At 49.0% G+C, this 21901-nt stretch overlaps 7 protein-coding genes across 7 annotated transcripts; 3 read left to right on the top strand and 4 right to left on the bottom strand.

The window, feature by feature from the left end:
- Positions 1 to 1062: 1062 nt before the first annotated feature.
- Positions 1063 to 2804, bottom strand: HD556DRAFT_1234154 (general substrate transporter; the record flags this gene model as incomplete). Its single annotated transcript, XM_041297647.1, has 6 exons — positions 1063 to 1311; positions 1365 to 1433; positions 1481 to 1507; positions 1563 to 1868; positions 1935 to 2656; positions 2726 to 2804. The coding sequence occupies 6 exons, from the start codon at positions 2802 to 2804 to the stop codon at positions 1063 to 1065; spliced, it is 1452 nt and encodes a 483-aa protein (XP_041162103.1).
- A 428-nt stretch (positions 2805 to 3232) lies between these two features.
- On the bottom strand, positions 3233 to 8245 carry HD556DRAFT_1359550 (uncharacterized protein). The gene is made up of 10 exons (XM_041302580.1): positions 7814 to 8245; positions 6870 to 7664; positions 6471 to 6821; positions 6212 to 6422; positions 5083 to 6163; positions 4785 to 5023; positions 4473 to 4727; positions 3902 to 4423; positions 3751 to 3846; positions 3233 to 3696 (listed from the first exon to the last, which is right to left on the bottom strand). Exons 1-10 carry the CDS (start codon positions 8152 to 8154, stop codon positions 3511 to 3513), a joined length of 4077 nt encoding a protein of 1358 aa, XP_041162102.1. The 5' UTR covers positions 8155 to 8245; the 3' UTR covers positions 3233 to 3510.
- Positions 8246 to 8440: 195 nt separating this feature from the next.
- Positions 8441 to 9393, top strand: HD556DRAFT_1535363 (SFT2-domain-containing protein). Its single transcript, XM_041309596.1, has 7 exons — positions 8441 to 8670; positions 8720 to 8793; positions 8848 to 8903; positions 8953 to 8973; positions 9023 to 9112; positions 9162 to 9174; positions 9230 to 9393. Exons 1-7 carry the CDS (start codon positions 8537 to 8539, stop codon positions 9325 to 9327), a joined length of 486 nt encoding a protein of 161 aa, XP_041162101.1. The 5' UTR covers positions 8441 to 8536; the 3' UTR covers positions 9328 to 9393.
- Positions 9394 to 9523: 130 nt separating this feature from the next.
- HD556DRAFT_1441442 (beta-lactamase-like protein) lies at positions 9524 to 10556 on the bottom strand (the record flags this gene model as incomplete). The annotated part of the gene is made up of 5 exons (XM_041306306.1): positions 9524 to 9599; positions 9647 to 9917; positions 9971 to 10080; positions 10134 to 10243; positions 10314 to 10556. 5 exons carry the CDS (start codon positions 10554 to 10556, stop codon positions 9524 to 9526), a joined length of 810 nt encoding a protein of 269 aa, XP_041162100.1.
- Positions 10557 to 11153: 597 nt separating this feature from the next.
- HD556DRAFT_1441441 (uncharacterized protein) lies at positions 11154 to 12257 on the top strand (the record flags this gene model as incomplete). The annotated part of the gene is made up of 1 exon (XM_041306305.1): positions 11154 to 12257. One exon carries the CDS (start codon positions 11154 to 11156, stop codon positions 12255 to 12257), a length of 1104 nt encoding a protein of 367 aa, XP_041162099.1.
- A 1440-nt stretch (positions 12258 to 13697) lies between these two features.
- Positions 13698 to 16429, top strand: HD556DRAFT_1359524 (SRP54-type protein). Its single transcript, XM_041302579.1, has 13 exons — positions 13698 to 13758; positions 13809 to 13996; positions 14053 to 14304; positions 14357 to 14432; positions 14483 to 14642; positions 14692 to 15179; positions 15224 to 15479; positions 15534 to 15685; positions 15740 to 15801; positions 15856 to 15879; positions 15931 to 16116; positions 16165 to 16230; positions 16287 to 16429. The coding sequence occupies exons 1-13, from the start codon at positions 13728 to 13730 to the stop codon at positions 16347 to 16349; spliced, it is 2004 nt and encodes a 667-aa protein (XP_041162098.1). The 5' UTR covers positions 13698 to 13727; the 3' UTR covers positions 16350 to 16429.
- A 1158-nt stretch (positions 16430 to 17587) lies between these two features.
- On the bottom strand, positions 17588 to 21202 carry HD556DRAFT_1431306 (uncharacterized protein; the record flags this gene model as incomplete). Its single annotated transcript, XM_041304997.1, has 12 exons — positions 17588 to 17940; positions 17996 to 18648; positions 18699 to 18837; positions 18885 to 19061; positions 19112 to 19409; positions 19485 to 19506; positions 19567 to 19710; positions 19805 to 19936; positions 19986 to 20179; positions 20228 to 20599; positions 20645 to 20823; positions 20899 to 21202. 12 exons carry the CDS (start codon positions 21200 to 21202, stop codon positions 17588 to 17590), a joined length of 2967 nt encoding a protein of 988 aa, XP_041162097.1.
- Positions 21203 to 21901: the final 699 nt, after the last annotated feature.

Below are 21901 nucleotides of genomic sequence, written 5' to 3'. Positions count from 1 at the left end.
AACCGATCTGAGTCCTTTGGGGTACGTTACGTTGTTCGCGGGCCTTGACGTCGTAATGTGATTTTAGCTACGAAAATAAATTGTCATGTGATGGTATATGTATAAGACGATATAACCTCCCCACCAGTCTGAGCATCAGTGAATCCACCGGTCTTAGGTATTGTAGCCCCATGCTAGATCACGTCTGCCAGGGTTATTAATTCATAACACTGGCAACACCGTTGATTGTCCATGACTGGTAATTGGTTTGGCTAATTGTTTACGCTGGAGGATGGACTCGGAAGAGGGAGGCCGCCATGTCAATAACGTTGCAGCGAGAAGATAGGTATCATTCGGCAGACGGCTAGGGTCAGAGGATATACAATCCAGAATGTGCATGGTAGACTGTAAGTCTGTAAACATTCCATTATGGATATAAACACACCCTAAAAATGTAGCCATGTACAGCTTGGAAGACCTTTTCGAACTTCGAGTACGGCTGCTGTCGCAGTACTTGACATAATTCTGCACTATGTGCACCGCCACGAAGTATAGCTTTCCAGTGGTACGGTCACGTCGGCTTACACTCTGAGTCCTCCGAGTCGCTCAACATTCTTGGCATCCGAGATACTGAAGCATGCATGCGAGAGCTTTCAGTATCACTGCCTTTTGGCGTAACGTTTGAGCGGACGACAGTCTTGATTACTTCAGTTTCACAACTTTCTGGATCCAAATATGCCAGCCCGTTCCGAGTTGGTAGCTTCCTGATAGCGTCGCATCTGCATCATCTGTATTTACCATGACCTGTCTATGTTATGCAACGCATCGCTTCTTACTCCATCCCAGCACCCTGTATAACATCAAGTGTGGTGTGTCAACAACCTAGACCTGAATGAATGTCCTCTCGCGGTGACATTTTTTGTTACAGGTGCCTGACCGTTCGCGATTGACAAAAACTGACATTGAAGTCGGGGAGTCGCTGGCACTCCAGCACTGTTGCGCTGTCATTGATAGAAAATGTATGTGGCATACTGAGCGTTACCAGAATGATATGAAATACAGAACGAAGATGCGTAACGCAATTCACAAACCAGAGACAATCATGTCATGACTCATTATCGATACAGAGTGACCCACTACCTGAGGTGTCATCTCAAACAAGTCCTCAATCTCTTCCAAGGTCTTCCCTTTAGTCTCCGGCATCAAGAAATGGCAGACGGCCGCGGTGAACAGTGCCGCTGATCCAAAGAGGAAATATGGACCGCTTGGAGAAGCCCGCAGAAAAAGCGGCGTAGTAAGCGCAACAGTGAAATTCACGAGCCAATTGCTGAGCTGATAGACGTTAGATAGTATGTACGGGCAAGCGAGAAGAGTACGTAACCTACCTGCTGGACAGCACATGCTTTTGCACGAAGCCGTGTGGGTATTATCTCGCATGCGTATATTTTAATAACCTGGAGGAGTTAACTCGCGCGTGGTGAATGACTCTGAATCAACCTACCACAGCCCATGAGCATGAGAAACTCGCCTGGGGTACAGCTCATTTAGTACTTTATGGGTGGTTTAACATGCGCGATACATACCACAAACATGTATATGAGTATGATGACGGCCCATTGTGGTCCTCTGCCACTCAAGTACACCTGTCCATCGGCTTTTCCGCCATAGATCGCATATAAGGTACCGATGGCCATGAAGCAAGTAGCAATAGAAACACCGCCACCGATCAGAGGAAATCTTCGCCCCCACTTGTCGACCCACAGTTGAGCAGGTATCGTAAATATCAAATTGATTATTCCGGAAACACCAGACGCAAGGAATGCTGCTCGATTTGATGTAAAACCAGCTTGAGTGAACAGGATCGGAGCGTAATAAAGGACCGCATCGATCTACAGACAAGGGTGTCAATCGAGACTCCTCAGGCCTCATCGTCGGTCGTACAGGACAACACATACCCCGCACAACATTTGGGAAGACATCAGAAACACACCGAGAAAGCTCCGTCTGATATAACGCTTTTGGAATATCTCACGATAAGAAGCATCTTCTTGGCTCTGCTCCTCGAGACTGCCTTTAATAAGATGCAGCTCGTCTTCTACAAGCTCGCTGCTAGCACGGAGCTTCTGAAGAACTGCACGAGCTTCATCTATCCTCCCCCTCTGGATGAGCCACCGCGGAGAATACGGCATGAAAGCCATCCCAGAGACAAAAACCGCAGCCATACTCGCTTCCAAAATAAACGGTGTCCTCCAAGCCAACTCACCCCCAATTCTCGAAGACGCATACGCAACAAAATACCCCAAAGCGATCCCGACGGTGATAAGCAACTGTAGCACCGCCGCAACTGTTCCTCTGATCTCTCCTGGAGAAATCTCGCAGAGGTAAATGGTAACGACGGAGATACTCTGACCCTGTCCGATTCCCGTTATCAGCCGTGCGCATACGAGAACAGGGAAAGTTTTCGCAGAGGCGGAGATGATTGTTCCTAGGAGGACTATGATGCCTCCTGTTAGGATACCATACTTGCGAGATAGCAAGTCTGCTATATAACCGCTACATAGCGAAGACAAGGAAGCAGAGAGAAGGATACACGCGACATAAATCCCGAGGACGCCTGAGGAGAGATGGCCGATAGAGCCGGAGAACTGTTCCATCTGGGTAATAGGACCAATTGAACCTGGAAGAGATGACCATTATGATTGATTAGAGATGCCCGTCAACCCAGGTCCGAAATAAAACTGCATACCGGTATCCAACCCCCACAGCATCCCGGCCAAGGATGTATGAAGGGCAATCAAGTATATTCTGGTAGTTGCAGATACCATTACTGAGATGTGGGTCTTACTGGCAGCGCAAGCCTGCGGTTGTCTGCCATAGTCAGTAGCAGCCTAGCGGCGCCCGTACGTACAATCAGACGTAACCGAGCTGCAGGCAGAAGACTCCGACGGCCTAACTTCTACTAAGGAGGGAACGCATCGTGATCATAAGACACGTTTCTTTTGGTCATGGCCATGACCGAGATGAATAAACTTAATATATGGCGGCGCACGATGTGATCATGGGACGCGTTATAGCTGAGACGAATACAACACGGCGCCGCGCGATCGATAGGCAAATATTCCCTTGGCCAGACATGTGCACGGGTTCTCGGAGCAAGGAACGAATTAGCACTAGTAGCCGCATCAAAAATTAGGTTCGAGTGACTAATTACGTTTGAATTTTGAATTTCATATTTGGCCATCTACGCTCAACAGAATTATCATGACATGTGATTCAAATCTGCACTACAACAAATTTAAACGAAACACAAAGTATGTATGATAGTATCATGGAGAGCAGTCAAACAGTCAGTACCAAAAAAACATGCGCAAGAAAAATCTCATGAGCCTAACAGCATTCGTAACATTCGTCATCACTAGGGAAAAGAAACGGAGTAAAAGGAATGGTGGTGTGCATCGCATGCTTTCATGTTTTTATTTGCATGCGAATAGGGCAGTCCTCAGGACAACCCTCGGAGACAAGAATCAACCATCAAAGACCCCCCTGCGGTGCAGACACACCCTTCCGACCCAAAATATCCAGAATCTCAGAAATAGTCCGCGCCGCATCCATTGTCTGAGGTCCACCAGGGAGAATCGTCAATCGCTGCTTGGTAGTATTCAGCGTAGCCTTCACATTCGGGACTACCCGCGCGACGTATGGTGCGATCAGAGGTTCCTGAAGTCCACAAAAAACGTCAGTACCTCAGCCACACAATGCACGGGGACATACATTAATGTTCAAAACAGTAGCAGTGCGTTGCATCCACCACAAAGAAGACTTGAAAGCTTCATCCACAGGAGGCGTCTCCGCAATTATAGTAGCCAGCTAATAATAATAAAAATCAAAACCAATCAACAAAGAATTTTCGAGGGATGCGCACCCGATGCAAAATTGACAAAATAACAGCCATAGACAACGGCCCCTTCCTGTCCATAGGCATCACAATCTCCGGGCTCGATCTCGCAAGGAGCTCCCTCAGCTGCTTCGGATCCTGCGTACCCAGAACCGCCATATACGTATCTTCCCATGCATCATGTTGAGCGGGAGGAGACCGCTGGGACAACGGTGGTGGGGGAGGGGGTTGGGGAGGCGCGATGGGGTGAGACGCTTGAGGCGCAGCAATCGTTGAAGGGTACCACGTAGCGTGTGTGTGCATCTGCGATGGCTGTGGTTGTTGGGAGAATGAACCGAGAGACTGAGTGCCGTATACTGGAGCCTGCGTCGTTGCAGGAGGGAGGTTCTGGGAGCGGTGCATGCCTTGACTCATAGAACTCATGTTTGAGACGCTAGGAACGGGAGAACTGCCAGTTGCTATCCGATGATTGGCAGCTGAATTCAACGATAAGAACTTGACTTGGTCGGACAGCATCCTGACAGAATGCTCGAGATCCCTGATTAAGGACTACCCATTTCATTAGAACGAACTCAATCTTGAGAGAAAGGCCGCTCACCTCCTGGCTCCGTGCAGCTTCAGTCTGCCATGACATAGAATCCTTCTTTACATTCAAAATTTCCGCCCTCATCTCCCGAAGGATATCCTGGTGCATAGCCGAAGTCTGCTGAGAGTACGTAGGGATGATGTTCTTTGTGACGGCGTCCTTGATGTACCGCTCGATCAGAGGGTTCAAATTCGTCGAGAGGATACTAGCGAAATGGCCCGAGATATCAGGGCGCAAAAGTAGTTTCTCGATCTCATTCGGAAGGCTCTGCACACATCCAACAAAAGTTGAGTCAGATCAAAAACCGAGAGCAGCACAACGTACATTCTGGATAAACTCCGTCAACCCCCTCCCAACATGCTCATTAAGAGCAGCCCGAACTTCCGTCCTTGTGATATGCTCCAACGCAGGTAAAACCGAGTTCTGGACTTCAGCTTTAACAGCCATCTCAACAACCCTCGTCGTGTTTCTTGTAAGCTCCGTCGATATTAGCTTCAGAATCTTCTCCTGTCGATTGAAATCCTCAGCCTGCTCTTGAACGCGCGCTTCTTCCATCCGTTGGTCTGGGAACCAAAACCAGGATCAACGTCAAAACACCGCAAAAGGCACATCAGCCACTTACGTTGTTTATCCATCTCCTTCCCAATTAACCGTCCAATACGCGTATGCAAGCTCTCCTCGCTCTTTTTAATCTCCTTGGTGACGACTAGTGCAATCCCATTGTCAACACTAGCGCCCGCATCGCCCTTGAAGCTCGTTAATTTCTCAGTCTCTTTCAAGTTCAGATTCGCAGCTTCACGATCCCTAAACGCTACATTCTTCCCTCGGATGTTCTTTCCCTTGCCTTCATGTGTACGGACTTCGTCGCGCGCAATATCACCCTCAAGTTCTTCAGAAGGAGGGGTTCGAAGTGTACGAGGTGGGAGAATGCTTCCAGACCCGGACCCAGAGGACTGTATGGCTGGCACGGGAACAGGCCCAGGCCCACCGATGTTCACAGGCGCAGGAGCCATCTGACGCCCTGTACCCTTTACTTCCGCAGGGGCCGCAGGCATATAAGGTGGGAACTTTCCAGGCGCGTTCAACACAGCCGTATCATACCACTCTTTCCTGATCAGCACCTGATCGACACCGGTAGAATGCACAGAGAACGCGACGAGCGCGAGGTCTCCCGGAGGGAGCTTAGCAGCGACACATGCAGCGTGTGCTTCGTCACCTGTGGGGTCTGCGTCTGCTGAGAGTATCACAAAGTGGATAGTCGGTTTGGGCCCGGAGAACTCGACGACTTGCTCGAAGAACCCGCCACGCACGAGTTCGCCCGAAGGCGAAGCGCTGACATCGAACCCGATGCGCAGGGAGATGAGACTGTCGCGCCGGTTGTTGGCAACCCAGAGCGTCTGGATTCGGGAGTCGTAGTTGACGTGTCCGAACATGTCGGGGTCTTCTTTGTTTCCGTTGACGAATTTGAATGTGGAGAGGACGTTCTTGGTGATGACGGAGAGGAGCTGGAACACTGTGCCGTTCTTCCTCCCGATGACGATGCCGTCGTCGATGAATGTCAAAGATGAGGGGACGTCGTCGCCGCGGACGCGGTGCGTCCAGAAAGGCATCTTGTCATGGACGTTCCACAGAGTAAGAGTAGAGTCCTCGGAAATAGTAGCCAGTGCAAAATGAGGAACATCGAAATCAAACGCGACCAAGCGCTGTTACGAAAGATAAGGACACACCAAAAAATGAAGCAATGGACTGACCGATGGCACGGAAAACACTTGAGAAATACGGTTCAATTCAACTTGTGGCAAAGGCTCTCCTCTAAAAGTACGCGCGGCGTCTGCTAGATCAAGTAAATACATTTTGGTCTCCGAAGCCACTGCCAGAGTGTCGGGTTGCTTGGGATGCCATTTTACGGAGTGAAGAGGGTCAGCGTCAGCGCTGGGGACGATGCACAACAAGAGTCGCCCGCTGCAAATATTATTAGACCAGGAATATGTTGAGCACCGAGATACTCACGGTACATCATCGGTGATAACCTCAGGCAGTTCCCACACGACAAACCCGCCATCGGAAGTGACACCTGCGAGCCTGTTACCATACACAGCCATATCAATGACCGAGGTGGAAGGTGCAAAGACTGTCGGCAGCTGAAGCAGAGTGCGATCACCACTCGACCGCGAGATAACACGAACACGACCCTTGGTCATGGCATACGCAATCCAATGAGTAGCGCCGATGGTCGTACCAGGTAAGAATACAGAGTCCTGCTTGACCAGAGCAATTGCAGTAGATTTCACGGCATCCCTAGGAGCCTGCACATCGTCCAGCGGCTGTGATACGTCGAATACGATAGTTTGAGGTTGCGAGCTAAAAAGGAATGAGTGAAGGCACATGTTGAAAATGTGAAAAGCTTGCCTCGGACTCGTCTGTGGCTTTCCTTTAGCAGTACCTTTGGCCCTGGATTCGTTCTTCCAGGTGTTGCGAGGACCGGGTGATCCATCCTTGTCTCGCCTCGCAGGTGGAGTGGGAGCCTGACCGAGAGGTGACTCGACAGGGCGTGGCTGTGGACGCGGCTGCTGTGGAGCAGGCTTCGGAGGAGAGCCCCTAGGGGGAGACACACGGCCAGGTTTGGGAGGAAGAGGAGGGGGCGGGGGCATGGTACGAGGTTGGAGGGGTTGCTGCTGAGGGGTCGGCTGTGATTCAACCTGGGAATACTCGTCTGTAGTGCTATAAGGGTCATAGGCAGGGGATGGAGGCTGTGCAGGGGGGTAGGACTGCTGGGACCTAGTCAACTGGTCCATTAGGTTCTCGACAGACTTGCGCTTTGGGTCATTGAGAGAGCCCAGGGAAGCGGATGTCCAGGAGTCCTCGTTTGTGCTGGATGCACTTGCGGGACCTGCGATAACAGGTTTCTTCTTGACGGTTGAGGTGGAGTCAAGAGCATCGAAAGGAGAAACAAATTCAAACATGGACTTGCGGGGAGAGGGGGTGAGCTGCTGGGGCTGTTGAGGCTGGGGGATGGGGGGTTGTGTATCCCTTGGCTGCTCTTGTTGAATGTAAGGGCCCTCATTAAGATGGTAGGTGTCTCCGATAGAAGACTGGGCCATGGACGACTGTCCTATAGAGGACTGAAACTGGGGACTAGCGGCAGGGGGTAAAGTCGACATTGGTTGTGGAGCAGGCTCTGAAAAATTGGAGCGGGAGGCGGTACTATCATAAAGATCAGCATAAAATGTATCAAGGAAATCCCAAGAGGTCATGGTAGAAAGAAATGGGAGGCGGAATGAAAAGAAATGGAATAAAAGGATTTTTAAAAGAGCCTCGTGTATGAAGTGAGGCAAGAATGAAAGTTGACTGACCCCATGAGCTGTTCCAGGAGGATCTTTCCTTGAGTTTCACTGTTATTTGAGGGTGATTGACCTGATCTTATGGAAGAAGCAGGAGGAGACTGTTGAAGTGGTCTGATAGCAGGTATTGAAGTTGCGGCAGGATATAACAAGGAAAGGAGAGCGCTCTGCCTATCAGCTGGAGATGTAGAGACAGCTGGAGCTGAAGTATCATCCATGCTTGGAGTAGTAGGGGCTGAATTTCCGTGAGATGTGGCAGATTGAAACAATGAATCAAGATAAGTTGGAGGAGGAGGAGGAGGAGTTGCGCTTCCTCTTGAGAAAAGCTTGTCATGAAGATTGGACTGTTCCATTATCAACCCAGCTAGAAGAGAATCGTTCGTTGAACAAAAAAACTGAACTCAGTCGGCCTCGTTGAACACACGAGGCGCGTTATCCAAATAAACACCAACTGAACAACTCCGTAAGTAATATAATGGATAGCCTCCTCTCGTATCATTCCCAATTGCAGTACCAATAAAAATATACTTCATCTGATGGTCCAATGGGTGATGTTAGAATATCTATAGCTACACGAGGAGCAATCTGAATGAATATGAAGCCTCGTCTACGTAAGGAGGACATATGTATCAGATCTGAGTGACTTATTACCAGTTCCCTAACCGTGAGAAAGCTGCGCGGGCCTCAAACACCTCTAAACCCTTAGCTTCAACCTCAACATCACCCTAATCCAAAATGCCCTCCAAAGGATGGTTCAACCTCGAATCCGCGGGTGGCATGATCCCCGAGACTCAGTTTTTTGAGGGCGACTCTGCTTTCAAGTTCCTCGGCTTAACACGTACACAAAGATTATACGGCTTTGTTGGCTGGTGCATGCTCTAACTTTCCATTTACTATCCGTAGCTGAACCTTTCCCAGTCTCATCATAGGGTTCGCACTTAGTTTACTAGGCAGCATATTGCTTTTCTTGGGTCAGCTCGGTAGTTTTGCAGGTCCGTTTCACCCATTCTTTATCCAAGTACCACTACGACAACCTCTTTCAAAAGTTTTGTACACTATTGGTATCATGGTGTCCCTCGTGGGCACCGGTTTCGTCATTGGAGTCAGTCCTCCCCCCTCGTATTGCTATCATTGACACTGACGTCTCCTAGTTTGCCTCCCAATTTAAGCTTGTACGTTTCATGTCTTCTACCTAGCACAACTCAAACACTTTCCCTATAGATGTTTAAACCCGTACGAATTATCGCCACAATCGTATTCCTCGGCTCAGTGGGCCTTGTCTTCGTCGGTGCCTTCGTACTTAGGAACGAGGTTTGTCCTCCCTTTCCTGTACCTAGACTACGCTAACCCTTATCTCCAGGTACTATGCATCAGTAAGCCCTAGAACTCTGGAACTTGCCGACCCACGTAACGTTTTGATCTCATCAGTTTTTGTCGTCATCGAATACCTCGCCTACACCTGGTATAACCTATCATACATTCCATACGCCCGATCAGCGGTGCTCAAACTCGTCGGAATGAGTTAATTATATGTATGTTTACGAGACCATCATTAATAATGCCTCATGGACTCCCCACTGCTTTGCAATGTTATATCAATACATCTGTTGAGTTTGTTCCCTGCCAGACAATCAATAAACACTTTGCTGTTCTTACTACCCGCACTAAAGCCTTGCTCTATCCCTATTCCTCAGTCGACTCAAACTACAGAAACGTGCTTCCTCACCCCCTAAAGTTGTTCTTCAACTCACGCAACTTGTTCATAACTGCACCAGGTTCCTCTGCACCAGTAGCCTGCCTGTACAAAAATCAGCATCATGGCTATGACCAACAAACACTGCATACTTTATCGCAACTTTATCCAAACGCATAAACACATTCCACTCCTTCTCATCACCGATCGTCGACAGACCAGTGGTAACCTTGTTCTCCTGTGCAAGCTTGAAAAGCCGGTCAATGGCCGGGTTCTCGGGCTCAATAGTCTTCGCGAACGCAACATTGCCAGCTGTATATTCGTGACCGTTGTATACGACCGTGTCGTCTGGGAGCGTCGCTAGTTTCGAAAGGGAGGCGTGCATTTGCTCTGCCGTCCCTTCGAAGAAACGACCGCACCCGCCTGGGGCGGTGTCAAGGATGTGACGAGTTACGGGACTACTAGCGCATACATACCTAAGAAAAGAGTATCACCAGTGAACACACCGCCGGACTGAGACTTGATCGATGTGTCCGTTGCATGGAAGCAAATAGAATCCTTGGTATGGCATGGGGTTGCCAAGCACCTGTCGTCGACATTTAGCTATGAAAGGAAACAGGCGAAGTCTAATGGGCCCACCGAACATGTATATTATCACCGACAGTGAACTCGCCACCATCCTCGACGAGGTGTGTTTTAGAAGGCACATCAAAACCTCCATAAACGGGGATACTAGGATACGTAGAAACCTTACGTGGAACGAGGGTAAACCATCAATCGTACATATTGGGCACGTTACACACCAGTGTCTAGTATAACATTTAAACCGTTAGTGGCCAGTAACATCAGTGATGTCGGGAATAAACATGCCTTGTTTCCACCACTATGATCTTGATGGTGATGTGTAGTGATGCCAGCGACGATGCTGACGCCTTCTTTATCCGCTACAGCCTGTACCTTTTCTACGTCTAATACATCCACCGCCGCCGCCTTCCTGGTTGGCTCGTCGATGAGGAGATATGCATAATTATCTGCGCTGACGAGAACAGGTACAACTCTCATCTTGAACGCTTTGACGGTAGACGCAAAAGCCCGGATACCGATAGGTGTCCGGCTACTAGTACATATAGTACTACAGCTACGGAAAGCGATGGAAAGCATATGTCAGCTCACCGCAAAACTGATGCTGATCTCACTTGCGGAGCTCCAACGGGTTGACCTTGCTTATTCTTAGCCTTGGGTACTGGAGCGTTTGTAACAGAGGCGAAGCTGATCACGCGTGCCGGTCACCTCGCATCTGAATCTGGTACAGCCTCAGATAAACGTCTGATGTGATGAGTTGGGCCACTCTCACATGTCAAAGCGGGTTGTTTTTACTTCCCCCTTGAGCGCTTTCTTTTTCTTTTTTGTCTCTTGCTTCTTTTTTTTGATTGCCCTGGTGCTAATCGTTTCTTCCTCCCACCAGCCTACTGGGGTTCGTACTGAGCATCTTGACTTTGGATGCAGGGCAGTACTTGTATTTGTGGTGGTCTTTGTCGATTGTGAGTGTTCGCTTGGTGCCTTTGAACGGGTGTTTAATATATGTTGGGTTTTAGCAGTGTATTCGTGCATAACAACTCGCGCGCTATTAACTTCTCGTCGTCGACTCTGCAGTGAAAGATGGGTAGACCAATCCAAAGCAGGTCAGGTGGCGCTTTCCTTCCAACTGCCAGCACTAGTACTCCCACCTCTTCTCCATCACCCACTACCACCGGGTCCTCTTCTACACCCGACACCGCTGGGCCCTCTCCTGCATCTGACGCCGGTGGGACCTCTTCTATAATCGTAACTTCTTCTACAATCAACGGGACCTCTCTTATAATATCAGCTTCCACAACCCCCACAACCGTGGTGACCTCACTGACATCACCCCAATCTTCTGCTGAACAAAATACATCATCATCATCATCATCAACAACAACAACAACAACAACAACAACAGCTGCAGCAGCATCAACATCATCGGGAAATACGACCAGCTCGTTAGCAACTTCCTCCACAAATGTCAATACCGGCGCCATAGCAGGCGGCGTTATCGGTGGAGTCGTCGTCCTAGTATTGCTCGTCCTCGGACTCATCCTCTACCGTCGACGCAGAAAACATGTCGCACCCTCCTCCGAATTCGCAGAAACCATTAAACGCGGAGAGATGCCCGTCCTCCGCCTAGATTCCGGTGTAGAAATCGTTCCTTCATGGGCACGCAATAACGTCCCTCTACCACTACAACAAGACTCGTATTACACGAGTCCTGCCATGTCGAATATGAAACTCCTAGATGGGATGGGGATAGGAGGGTCAGATGAGCAATCTACGCGTTTCAGTTTAGAAAAATCGTTGCAGCCTCTTCGGCGCTCAGGTCAGCAGGGTTCGGATGAATCCATGGCGATGGGCAACATGGCGCGCAGGGTATCCAGTATTGGCAGCTCACAAGAGTTCTGGTCCCGTGACACAGGAAAGTTCGATACTCGGAAAGACTACAGATCTATATCCCCCCTTCCTACCGACACTAACTACGCGCCCTTGATGCAAAATACGTACCCCATGGAGCCTTCTCGCGCAGTGGAGACCTTGCAGAATGCATATGCTGATCTGTGGGAACTCTCCGTTGTCCCGCTGACGCGCCCACTGCCAGATCTCGTTCGTAACGGTGCGGATACACAGCCTTTACCCCCGTTGAGACCTGTACGACCTAGTGTGGACATTGGGATTAGGAGGAAGGTTTAACGTTATTATTATTTTTCATGTATGTTTACTGAACTTTTATTTGGAGTCGTATTTTTGATATTGGTACATATTATTCATCCACGAGGATTTATGTGCTGGTAATCAACCTTCTAGACTCTGGAGTTATGCGGCGAGCTTAAATGCGTTGTTCTCCCTCCGTGTCGCCAAAGTCCAGCATACACCCATGGGGGATATGCCTATGAACAGTCATTCAAGCTTTGCGGAAGCTTCTTTATTCACCGAATAACAACAACATCGCCTCCAGGAGATACGCAGGAAGCTAAGTGCTCGAAGCATATTTGCCCCTTCGTCTCCTATCGTATGGTCATAGTAAAGCGGCGTCAGATCCAATGTATCCTATACCACCTTATGACCATACAATAGCGATGTTCATGGAGTGAACTGCTAGGTTTGTATCACGTGACTCCTAGGCCCCTCATCTCCCATCGCATGGTCATAGTCAACAGTTGGTAGATGGATTATGGTTTCCACGACTTATGACCATGTGATAGCGATGTTGGTAAAATCGGGCGAATCTATCTTCTGCCTCGATTCAATCAACGGCAAAGGGGCTGCTTCAGTAACTTGCTGTGACCACGGTTCCTAAAATGGGTTACAGCACGGTTGTCCTATCCAATTATGCAAAGAAAAGCCCATAGCTGCCAGTTCCACGCTCCAGCATGGCACTGCGGTGCATAGCGAAAGCCAAGAATGGGCTTGAGGATGATACATCATGCATGACATCAGCCCGTGGCGCCACCGTATCACGGCAACGGTGCCTGCGGAGGTGGCATCCCTATCGACGTACTGTACCTTGCACTATTATTTATGGCTGGACTTGGTGATATGGAGTCCTGCCAGTAGATGTTAGAATGAGCACATGCAAAACAAGCTCGTAGATCAGGAAAAGGAGTGGACTTAACGGTGTTTGGTTAGCATTTGCATAGTGTCATCGGACAATGAATGCTGACCTTGGAAACTAGCGGTGCGCAGGATGGGATGTACACTGACCAGGACGTGACGCAGGGCCTTCAGTAATCAGGCTGGATCAAGAAATGAAGTCCACGGCAAATGCATACACCAGATCGCAGAGATAGCCCAAAACATCCCCGTTATCTGCAGGTACTGCGATCCATGAGAACGTCAATAACAAAAATACTAAGCACGAGGTGAATTTCGCATGAGCATGATAGAAAGGCAGGCTATAGTTATAAGCCGAAAAACAGACCGACTTCAAGTTGCATCTTATCCGCCGTTTGGATTGGCCCGCCGATCAGAATATTCCAGGCTGTTGTCGAAGCCAGTTAGCTGCTGTTGAGCAGTGAGCTGGGCGAGGTTGGGGCGCAAACTTCCTCGTCGATGCATCGATGGATGCACAAGTGAATTTCCCACGCCAAGACTAAACTTTGCTTATGCAATCAATTGAAGTTATGATGCGGTGTCCGTAGTAAGTAGGCATTACTTTCGACCATGCTGGACCATTGCTCAATCTCGCACAAAGGTCGGTCTAATAATCGTTTTGAAGCAGATGAACCTCATCATCAGTTGCAGGAGGTATTGTATTATGGTCACGCTCCTTTACCCCAGAGGCATCTTACTTGGCTTCTTCTCCTTCGTCTCCCGTAAATTCTCTCATACGTGAAGCCTTGATCGAAGGGCGGACAGCCGAGGAGAAATACGAGAAGGACGGATACGCAGTGAAGTGGACATTCTTCAATGATCTGGAGTTGATTTTTGTGGTACGTTCGCTGTCCATGCTGCCGGAGTAACTCTCGACTGACATTCAGAAATGCAGGTTGCATATCACCGCATTCTTCAACTAACGTATGTGGATGATCTCCTAGCTGCTCTCAAAGCACTGTTTATAAAACTATTCGAGCCATTCCTGGCTACTTTCGTTGCTTCGCTGCACGCAATAAAAAGCGGGAAACTCGTGTCAGCTGCTGCGCGCGACTCTCCCAAGGCGTGGAACTTTGCAAAAGCATTTGAAGGCTGGGATGGTGTCTTCGAAAAGCTCTTGAAGGGATTTGAAGACAAAGCTGCCCAGGTGCGTGCTTGTTCTCGCACATACGTCGTACTTACTCACACTAAGCCTGCAGGAACGGAAGTCTCGCTATAGACAAGTGGCTCCAGCTCTGCCCGACTCCAGTCCTCCTTCCGATGACCTCAGTACGGGTGAGTCTTCTATTTAATACATTGCGGATATATACATGAACGGCCTTCAGTTCCCTCCGAATCGTCGATTGCAGTGCAAGATGAGCAACAGATAGCTCGGAATGTACAAGCACTCAAGAATAGACTGCGTGGCCGGGGTGGCCGGAGGGGAGGACGAGGTGCGACGAGAGTGGACTCGGAAAGTGGCCGGGACAGCATGCCAACTTCAGAGTAAGTGTACAGATCATTATAATTCAAACCAATGTTTTATGTCATACAGCTCCGAGTCAACGAGCAAAAGGGCGAAAGGGAAGGCGCAGCGGAAATGGGGTGAATCGGCCCCGTCGGAAACAGAAATGGCCTCTTTGGACTTTAGCATCGACAAGCCTGACTCCAGCACAAGTGGTCATTTATCGCACGACCTGCAAGCCCTTGTAGACAAGGCTTCTCTCGGAACTAGGACAAGGGATGGCTTTTATGAAGTAAAAGATTGGGACTTTGGTGGAAAGGACGACGAGGCGAATGGCGCTATCACTCGTGCTTTGAAGAACGAGGCTGCAAAGCAGCCAACAGGCTCATTGGGCGCTCTGAGTTCATTGTTCTCGCGTTTGACAGGCTCCAAAGTTTTAACCGAACAGGATTTGAAGCCTGTATTGGAGGGGATGAAACAACACCTTATGAAGAAAAATGTCGCCATGGAAATTGCAGACAAGGTCTGCGAAGGTGTCGGAGAGAGTCTTGTGGGGAAGAAAGTGGGAGGATTCCAAAGTATGTCGTGTTTCGTATCCTTAACTATCCTGACGTAGATTCAGCCACCAGCAACGCTGTTCGGACGGCACTGTCCTCTTCGCTCACGCGTATTCTAACGCCCAAGACCTCAACAGACCTGTTATTGTCAATCAGGACTAAACTTTCTTCTCCCCTACCTTCCGCTCAACAAAGGATGCCTTATAGCATTACTTTTGTGGGCGTGAACGGCGTAGGAAAGAGCACAAACTTGTCAAAAGTCTGTTTCTGGCTCATCCAGAATGGTATGCGAGTGCTCATTGCAGCCTGTGACACTTTCCGGTAAGGGTGTCTGGTTAGTAATACTAGTTGCACTTATTCTGAACAACCGTGTAGGAGCGGTGCGGTCGAACAGCTTCGCGTACATGTGCGCAATCTTTCTATGCTTGGCGTCAACGGCGCAACGAATAGCAAAGGCCGTGTTGAACTTTATGAGAAAGGGTACGGGAAGGATGCTGCGGGCATCGCTAAAGAAGCCATCGCATATGGTAAGGAATTTCCATATTTCGAAGTGCATTCTTAACTCACGAATCCGCACCCAGCCAAAGATAATGACTTTGATGTGGTCTTAATCGACACAGCTGGGCGCATGCAAGACAACGAGGTATGCAACCTGGTACTATCATTGTCACAATCCTGATGGATCATTTCCGGCTAGCCTCTCATGCGTGCACTTGCCAAGGTATGATACGCCCGTGGAAACTTCTTGGAACTCCGCTAATGAACTCCACAGCTTGTCTCCGCAAATAACCCAGACAAAATAATCTTTGTCGGCGAGGCGCTCGTTGGCAACGAGGCCGTCGACCAGCTTACTAAGTTCGACCGCGCCCTTCGTGACTTTTCGTCTGCATCCGGCTCGGGCAAGGGGCGTGGCATCGATGGCATGCTAGTGACCAAATGGGACACAGTGGATGACAAGGTGCGTGGTTTGCTTGCTGCGGCAATGACATCTAACATTCCTGCATAGGTTGGTGCAGCGCTCTCGATGACATATGTGACAGGCCAGCCAATTATTTTTGTCGGATGTGGCCAGGTTGGTTTTTATCTCTCCCACTCACACATAGCCCCCATTCTGACTGCTTTCAAAAGACATATACAGACCTCCGGCAGCTGAGAGTTGCGAACGTTGTACAGGCAATACTAAGCGATTGATATTTTTGATGTAATTTTGCTATCTACTTGCTCTCTATATTGGATCAATACCAGCATTGAAAATTTTACGGCTGCCGAACATACACTAGCTATGTCATGAGTCGAAACTCTGAATCCTTTTCTGAGGTTGAGAGACCGCGTAGTATGTAACGGTCACCGACGCTGCCCAACAACCCCTGTGCAATACACCTTCAATCCACTTGTTCCGATTCAGGTTTACTGGCTGTACTCATAATATTAGCTTATTCTTTCTACAGTTACTGTGATGCATTGAAGTTCACTCGGACTTCGTGAAATTCCGATTCAGACGTACCGCAAACTGGCACTTGCGGTGTAACTTTGTTTTACATCTTCAAAAGCACAACAGTATCAATATATAGTACAAACAATCTATGAAGCAAGATAATCGAAAGAAAGTAGCGGGCTCTGCCGCACATGTGGCCTTACACGACTTATCACGTATTGTTTAACATTTGAACATGCGAAGAAAGGTGATACAAGACTGTATGACACGCCGCGTAAAGCTGACAACTTCAGACTGGTCATTGAGATGACTAAAGGCGTTTATGACGAGCGCGGGAACAACGAGGAGTCTAGAACTAGAACGAGAAAGATCTCAGTGTCTTGAACGAAACTCTATTAACGGTGCGTCTACCTAGAACGACAAAAGCTACAGCTAACGTTAGACATGATAAAACTCTAGGTGACTTTTTAGAACGTACATCTCAGTGTCTTGGACGAAACTGAGATGCATATACGATACTGCTACTGGTCTTATAGTGAGTGCGTCAGGAACTTGAATATATAAAAGAGAGACTGAAAATATTCTAGGACGCGAGCCGATGTCATGCATCGCTCGCCTATGTCCGTTTCGGCTTGAGCTCGTACCTATCATCTCCCCCTCGTACCTATCTCGGATCCTTCGGCTTCCCTCGACTCGGATCTTTCGGCCTCGCACCTGTAGCTGTAGTATTGATGTATTACTTGCTACTGCTGTAGCGAAACTGTTATACATTAATTGCTAGTATCTGTAGCTCCGAGTGATACATCATTCTACTATGACCGTAGCCCCCCTACTGTCTGCGCCAAGCCTATATGATCGAGATCTATGTCTACAACAAGTTTGTATGATCAAGATCTATTGCCTGCGATCTGGGTGCATCTCCAGACTTCTTGCCCATCATTTGCCCCTCACATTAATCACACTATTATTGCCCCTCAATGATTACATTATCACGCTAATTATAAAACATCTGTGACTGCGGAGGAGGAGCATCTATGGTAGGGCCATCCGCCTCTCCACTCTCCATGATATCCAACCCATCAGTGATCAGGGCAGGTACCCCACTCCATAAGCTTTGAAATGAGGCGGTCAGCGAATCGCGCAATGCAGACTGGCGGCACGCATACGCCGTCAGTCCTTCTTGTGTGGGCATCGAGTCGACCATCCGGAGTGTCTCGCGCCCCTTCCACCAGGCCGCTTGCCATTTCAAAAACACTAACACACGCCTCATCTCCTCTAACAACAGCTCTACCTCCTCTGACCACCGGTGCTTACGAGCACGAGCCTTGCACCACTCCAAGCGAACACCTGTCATACTGGATGAGATACAAGTAAATGTAAATTTTGACAGAGATACACTCACAATCCTGCACCCGTTCGTTCTCTGTACAACTGTTGTCAGCATGTGATTCTAACCAGATCCAGGAAATAGTCCCGGTCCCTTGTCGCTCCATGTCGCCCATAGGTCTGACATCACTATTCAAAAGTGGGCGCACAACAGTCTCCCACCCACACCTCTCAAGACGGCTCGTAAGGGATAACAGGGCATTCCGCGCACGTCTATACTTGAGGACGCTGGCTTGTTTCCGCGACTCGACAGAGTCAATAATTTTTTTCGCGCGGGTGGAGCCCGCTTGACCACGAATGTTCTTATCCTTGTACATATAAATGTGGGATCGAAGGCGAAGGTGTGAGCGAACATCGTCGAGGGCGTCAAGAGCTTGTGCATAGCGCAAGTCCCACTCGTACCCAGCAAGCTTCTGGTCTGTAGGCGTCTCAGTTGGGAGCTGTGATGGGAGCCACAGCTCGAAGTCTTGCGGTTTCAGTTCCTCCACCCTCTCAGTAGCTTCGGATGATTGATGGCGCAGTTGACAAACAGCTGGCATATATAATTCCCGGATGCGAGCCCAGGCCTCGAGTCGTCGCTGGAGGGAGGTGACCTGGGTCTGCAGCATTGCCTTTTGCTTGTCAGTGTCGTGGAGGGAGACATCAGCAAACTTCGATCTCAAACGTGCTCTGTGTTTTCATGAGAACAACGCAGTAAGAAAGCAGAGAGCCAGACGCACTGTTGATCTTCGAGATCTATACCCAACGTAATTAAACCGCTCGGGGAAACATCAGTGTGAAGTGAGACGTTAATCCCAGCTTGGAGTTCCTGGGCTTCGAGCTCGGCGAGTTCTAATCGTACAGCTGCCTGTGTGACCGCTACTGTTTTTCAGAATAGCAACTAAGCAATGGACAAAAGCACTTACGAGAGAAGCGGCTTTCAAAGGAATTAGGACAAGAGTTGTCCTCCTCCCAGGCTTCAACTTCCGCCTTCCATTGAGCAATGAGAGCGGGCTGGATGGTCTTCTCCAGCTCCGCGAGAGCTTCCGAATGCTCTCTCGCCCACTTGACAGCTTCAACCATCTTCTTCAGCATTGTTCGCCCTAAAAGTTTCATGTCAATACTAGCAAGTGCATAAAAAAGAGGACCGCACCTAACACCGTGACCTTTTTCCAATTCCAGTCTCCAAAGTGATCGTCGAGGGTATCTCGACGCGTTCCTGGCCCCATCTCTTTTGTACTTGATGCAACTCGGTTGATGTTCGACCAACCACGCTCGGGTGCTTCGCCATCAGTTCGGCCAACGTATCTCGACCAATTGAATGAGAAATTAGTTCGACACTTCTCAATGTGAGCCTGGATGTGAAATTTCGGGACAAAGAATCGAATAAGTGAGCATTCGCTAGGCAGGCGAAGATGTTCCGGCATTGACTCCATTCGATTCCATAGCTTCTTGTGTCACTGGCAGGCGATATCATATGATATATTGATCATAGTCATAGTGAGTGCGAGGAGCACAGAACATACGATGTAATCCATGTTGATATAACTAAAATCAAATTTCATCAGTCGCGGTTGGGAGACAGAGATATGACAGTGCCGTACGTACCGTTCCCCCTTCTGGAGGTCTCCAACGCCGTTCGGAAGTTTCATATCGTGTCTTGCACAGTCGATTGTTCCAACACCCGTGGCTGCTAGCCCCCGGGAAGATTTTACATCGGCAGCATTGACTGCGTTATGGCTGACGCAGGTGCTTCACTACATTAAAAAACAGAGTGAGATATTGAAAAATCACTACAATGGTCTTACTTACCTCTTGTCTTTCTGCGGCTCGGTCCGCAAGGTACGACTTGTACGCACTGTCCCGGACAAAATAACCACATCCGAGATTGAGGCTGGGATCGGTAGTGTCACAGGACACTGCCTTTCGCTTCAGCCGAAAATTTGCGTCGATCGCCACAAATAATGCATATTTCCACCTGTAAGAATCTGTGAGCTTCAAGACGAAAGTATGAACCGATATCTTACCTAACGAAGAGCGGCTCTTCCTCCCAGTCTGGCGGTAAATTCTTCCCAGGATGTGGGCATGCGGGGCACAGGACTGCTAGCTCCCCTTCGGCTGTAGCGTCCACTCCAGCGGGATCGTGACCCCTTCCTGCACGGCCCAGTTGCTTGAGATTGCGCCATTGGCGAACCATTCGCATAAAAGCAGAGTAGCGATCCTTCATATTGTAGTTAGATAGATCCAGAGACGAGGAAATGATACTCACCTTGATCTTTGATAAGCCAGAATTGTCGGTACGTCTTGCAAGCGAATGATAAAATTCATATGCTGAAACTTTGCTCTCGAAGGATAAAAGGTGGAAATTTTGCAGAACCGTGAATGTTGCCACGGTTCGAGGCTCTGAGATGGTTGCAGGGTACCACCGCACGCGTAGTAGCTGTTTGTACCAGACCTGAGCTGAGGCGCAGCCACAGAAGTCCAGCGCGATCTCGTGGATACCATCTAGTCCAATGACAATAAAGTCATCACCAGTAGAAGGAACTGGGTTGTAACACTTGTCGCCAGAGTTATGGCCAAGTTGGATGCGAACTCCAAGGCTTTTAAGTGTGATGCGTTGAAAGAAAGACCCATTCCACATCTAAATATGATCAGCAAGACACCAGTGCTAAAGTGTGAGACATACCTCGACCCTATGCAAAGGGAGATAAGCATGGTTTCTGAGCGTGCATGCACGGCAGAACATTTGAACACCAAAACAGTCGCAACATCGGAATTGAGGTGATACCTCACCGCACTGACAACCGATGCCCTCTGATCCACGCCCGTTGAGACGCATCATTTCATCAACAAAGTCTTGGCGTTCTGGGATCCAGGCCAGTAAGGGTGCATCCTTGAGTTTACTGAGTAACCATGACTCAAAAAACAAAAAGAAACTACTCACCGCTGCAAAGCGTTTGCGTTTGCCCAAAGGAGCATCACAGGGGATATCTTCCATGATGGATCCAGAATCAAAGCCCAGGTCACCAGCATACCCGACCTCATCATCTATGAAATGCGTGTTGTTAGTAGGCAAATCGTGAGGAAGTTTTCCTTCAATGTAGCTTGTGTGCAACCGTGTGCTACCGTCGGTTGTGATCTCTGCTGCGCGAATTCGTACAAGGGGACGTTGGAGGTTGGCGGAGTGAGGGACAAAGGGCTCACGTTCAATTGCCTGCCTCTTGGGGGCGCGACGACGACGCATGCGTACTGTAGTTCAATGCGTCAGTGTCACACTCCACGGGTAGTAATACAATTCCGCGTTTGGAATTGGCGAATCCCAAAAAAAAGGACAGTCCCTCTTCCTACGGTCCCCCTTCTTTAGTACCCACCTCATGCAAGCTTCATCGACTGAGAATCGCCCCTTGTCGACTGACGACCTCCCCCTTCCGGTCATCGTGTGCGGCCCTCCCCAAGTGAGCAATTGTGATTGCGGTATTGTTAATTGACATCTAAACGAAAACAATTAGACGGTCCTCAGCCTTCCTCACATGTGTCCCGGCAAGCGCGTTCATATATAGTCAGATATAATGAAAGTCCCAGCAGCGGGCCAATTTTCACGCCTGCTCAAAAGGTTTGGTTGAACGATCACATACCAAGATATATGCAGTGGGCTCCTAACTCAGAGGAAACCCGGGCGTTCATGGTGACCATGTTCTTTGACTTCAATAGAGTGTGGCCGCTTCACGAGAAGTTGTGGCCAGGATCGAACGCTCGCATTTGGTTGAGCGATAGCATGCGTGCCAAGCTCATGGCGGAGATACTGATCCTTCGTGCAATAAGTAAGCGCTCCATGTAACATGCACAGATACTCACCTTCCCCATAGAACATCAAAGGCCACATGTTTTGGATGGCCCGACGTAAACTGAGTCACGAGAAGAGCAAAACAGGGAAAGAACCACA

This window comes from Suillus plorans, assembly GCF_016647745.1.
Source record: "Suillus plorans strain S12 chromosome Unknown HD556scaffold_18, whole genome shotgun sequence".
Taxonomy (NCBI): domain Eukaryota; kingdom Fungi; phylum Basidiomycota; class Agaricomycetes; order Boletales; family Suillaceae; genus Suillus; species Suillus plorans.
The sequence above is the reverse complement of the archived record's forward strand: the minus strand, read 5'-3'. Positions and strand labels throughout refer to the sequence as shown.

Excerpts from the sequence above, each read along its gene's own strand:
- HD556DRAFT_1359550 (XM_041302580.1), bottom strand. The coding sequence starts at position 8,154 with ATGGAACAGTCCAATCTTCATGACAAGCTTTTCTCAAGAGGAAGCGCA. Across the intron at positions 6,822-6,869 it reads AAGCCACAGACGAGTCCGAG|CTCGCAACCTCAAACTATCG; the intron begins GCAAGCTTTTCA and ends ATTCCTTTTTAG. Across the intron at positions 6,423-6,470 it reads GTTATCACCGATGATGTACC|CGGGCGACTCTTGTTGTGCA; the intron begins GTGAGTATCTCG and ends TAATATTTGCAG.
- HD556DRAFT_1535363 (XM_041309596.1), top strand. The coding sequence starts at position 8,537 with ATGCCCTCCAAAGGATGGTTCAACCTCGAATCCGCGGGTGGCATGATC. Across the intron at positions 8,671-8,719 it reads TTATACGGCTTTGTTGGCTG|TCTCATCATAGGGTTCGCAC; the intron begins GTGCATGCTCTA and ends AACCTTTCCCAG. Across the intron at positions 8,904-8,952 it reads GCACCGGTTTCGTCATTGGA|TTTGCCTCCCAATTTAAGCT; the intron begins GTCAGTCCTCCC and ends GACGTCTCCTAG.
- HD556DRAFT_1359524 (XM_041302579.1), top strand. The coding sequence starts at position 13,728 with ATGCTGGACCATTGCTCAATCTCGCACAAAG. Across the intron at positions 14,433-14,482 it reads TTCCGATGACCTCAGTACGG|TTCCCTCCGAATCGTCGATT; the intron begins GTGAGTCTTCTA and ends AACGGCCTTCAG. Across the intron at positions 15,802-15,855 it reads GGCGCATGCAAGACAACGAG|CCTCTCATGCGTGCACTTGC; the intron begins GTATGCAACCTG and ends ATTTCCGGCTAG.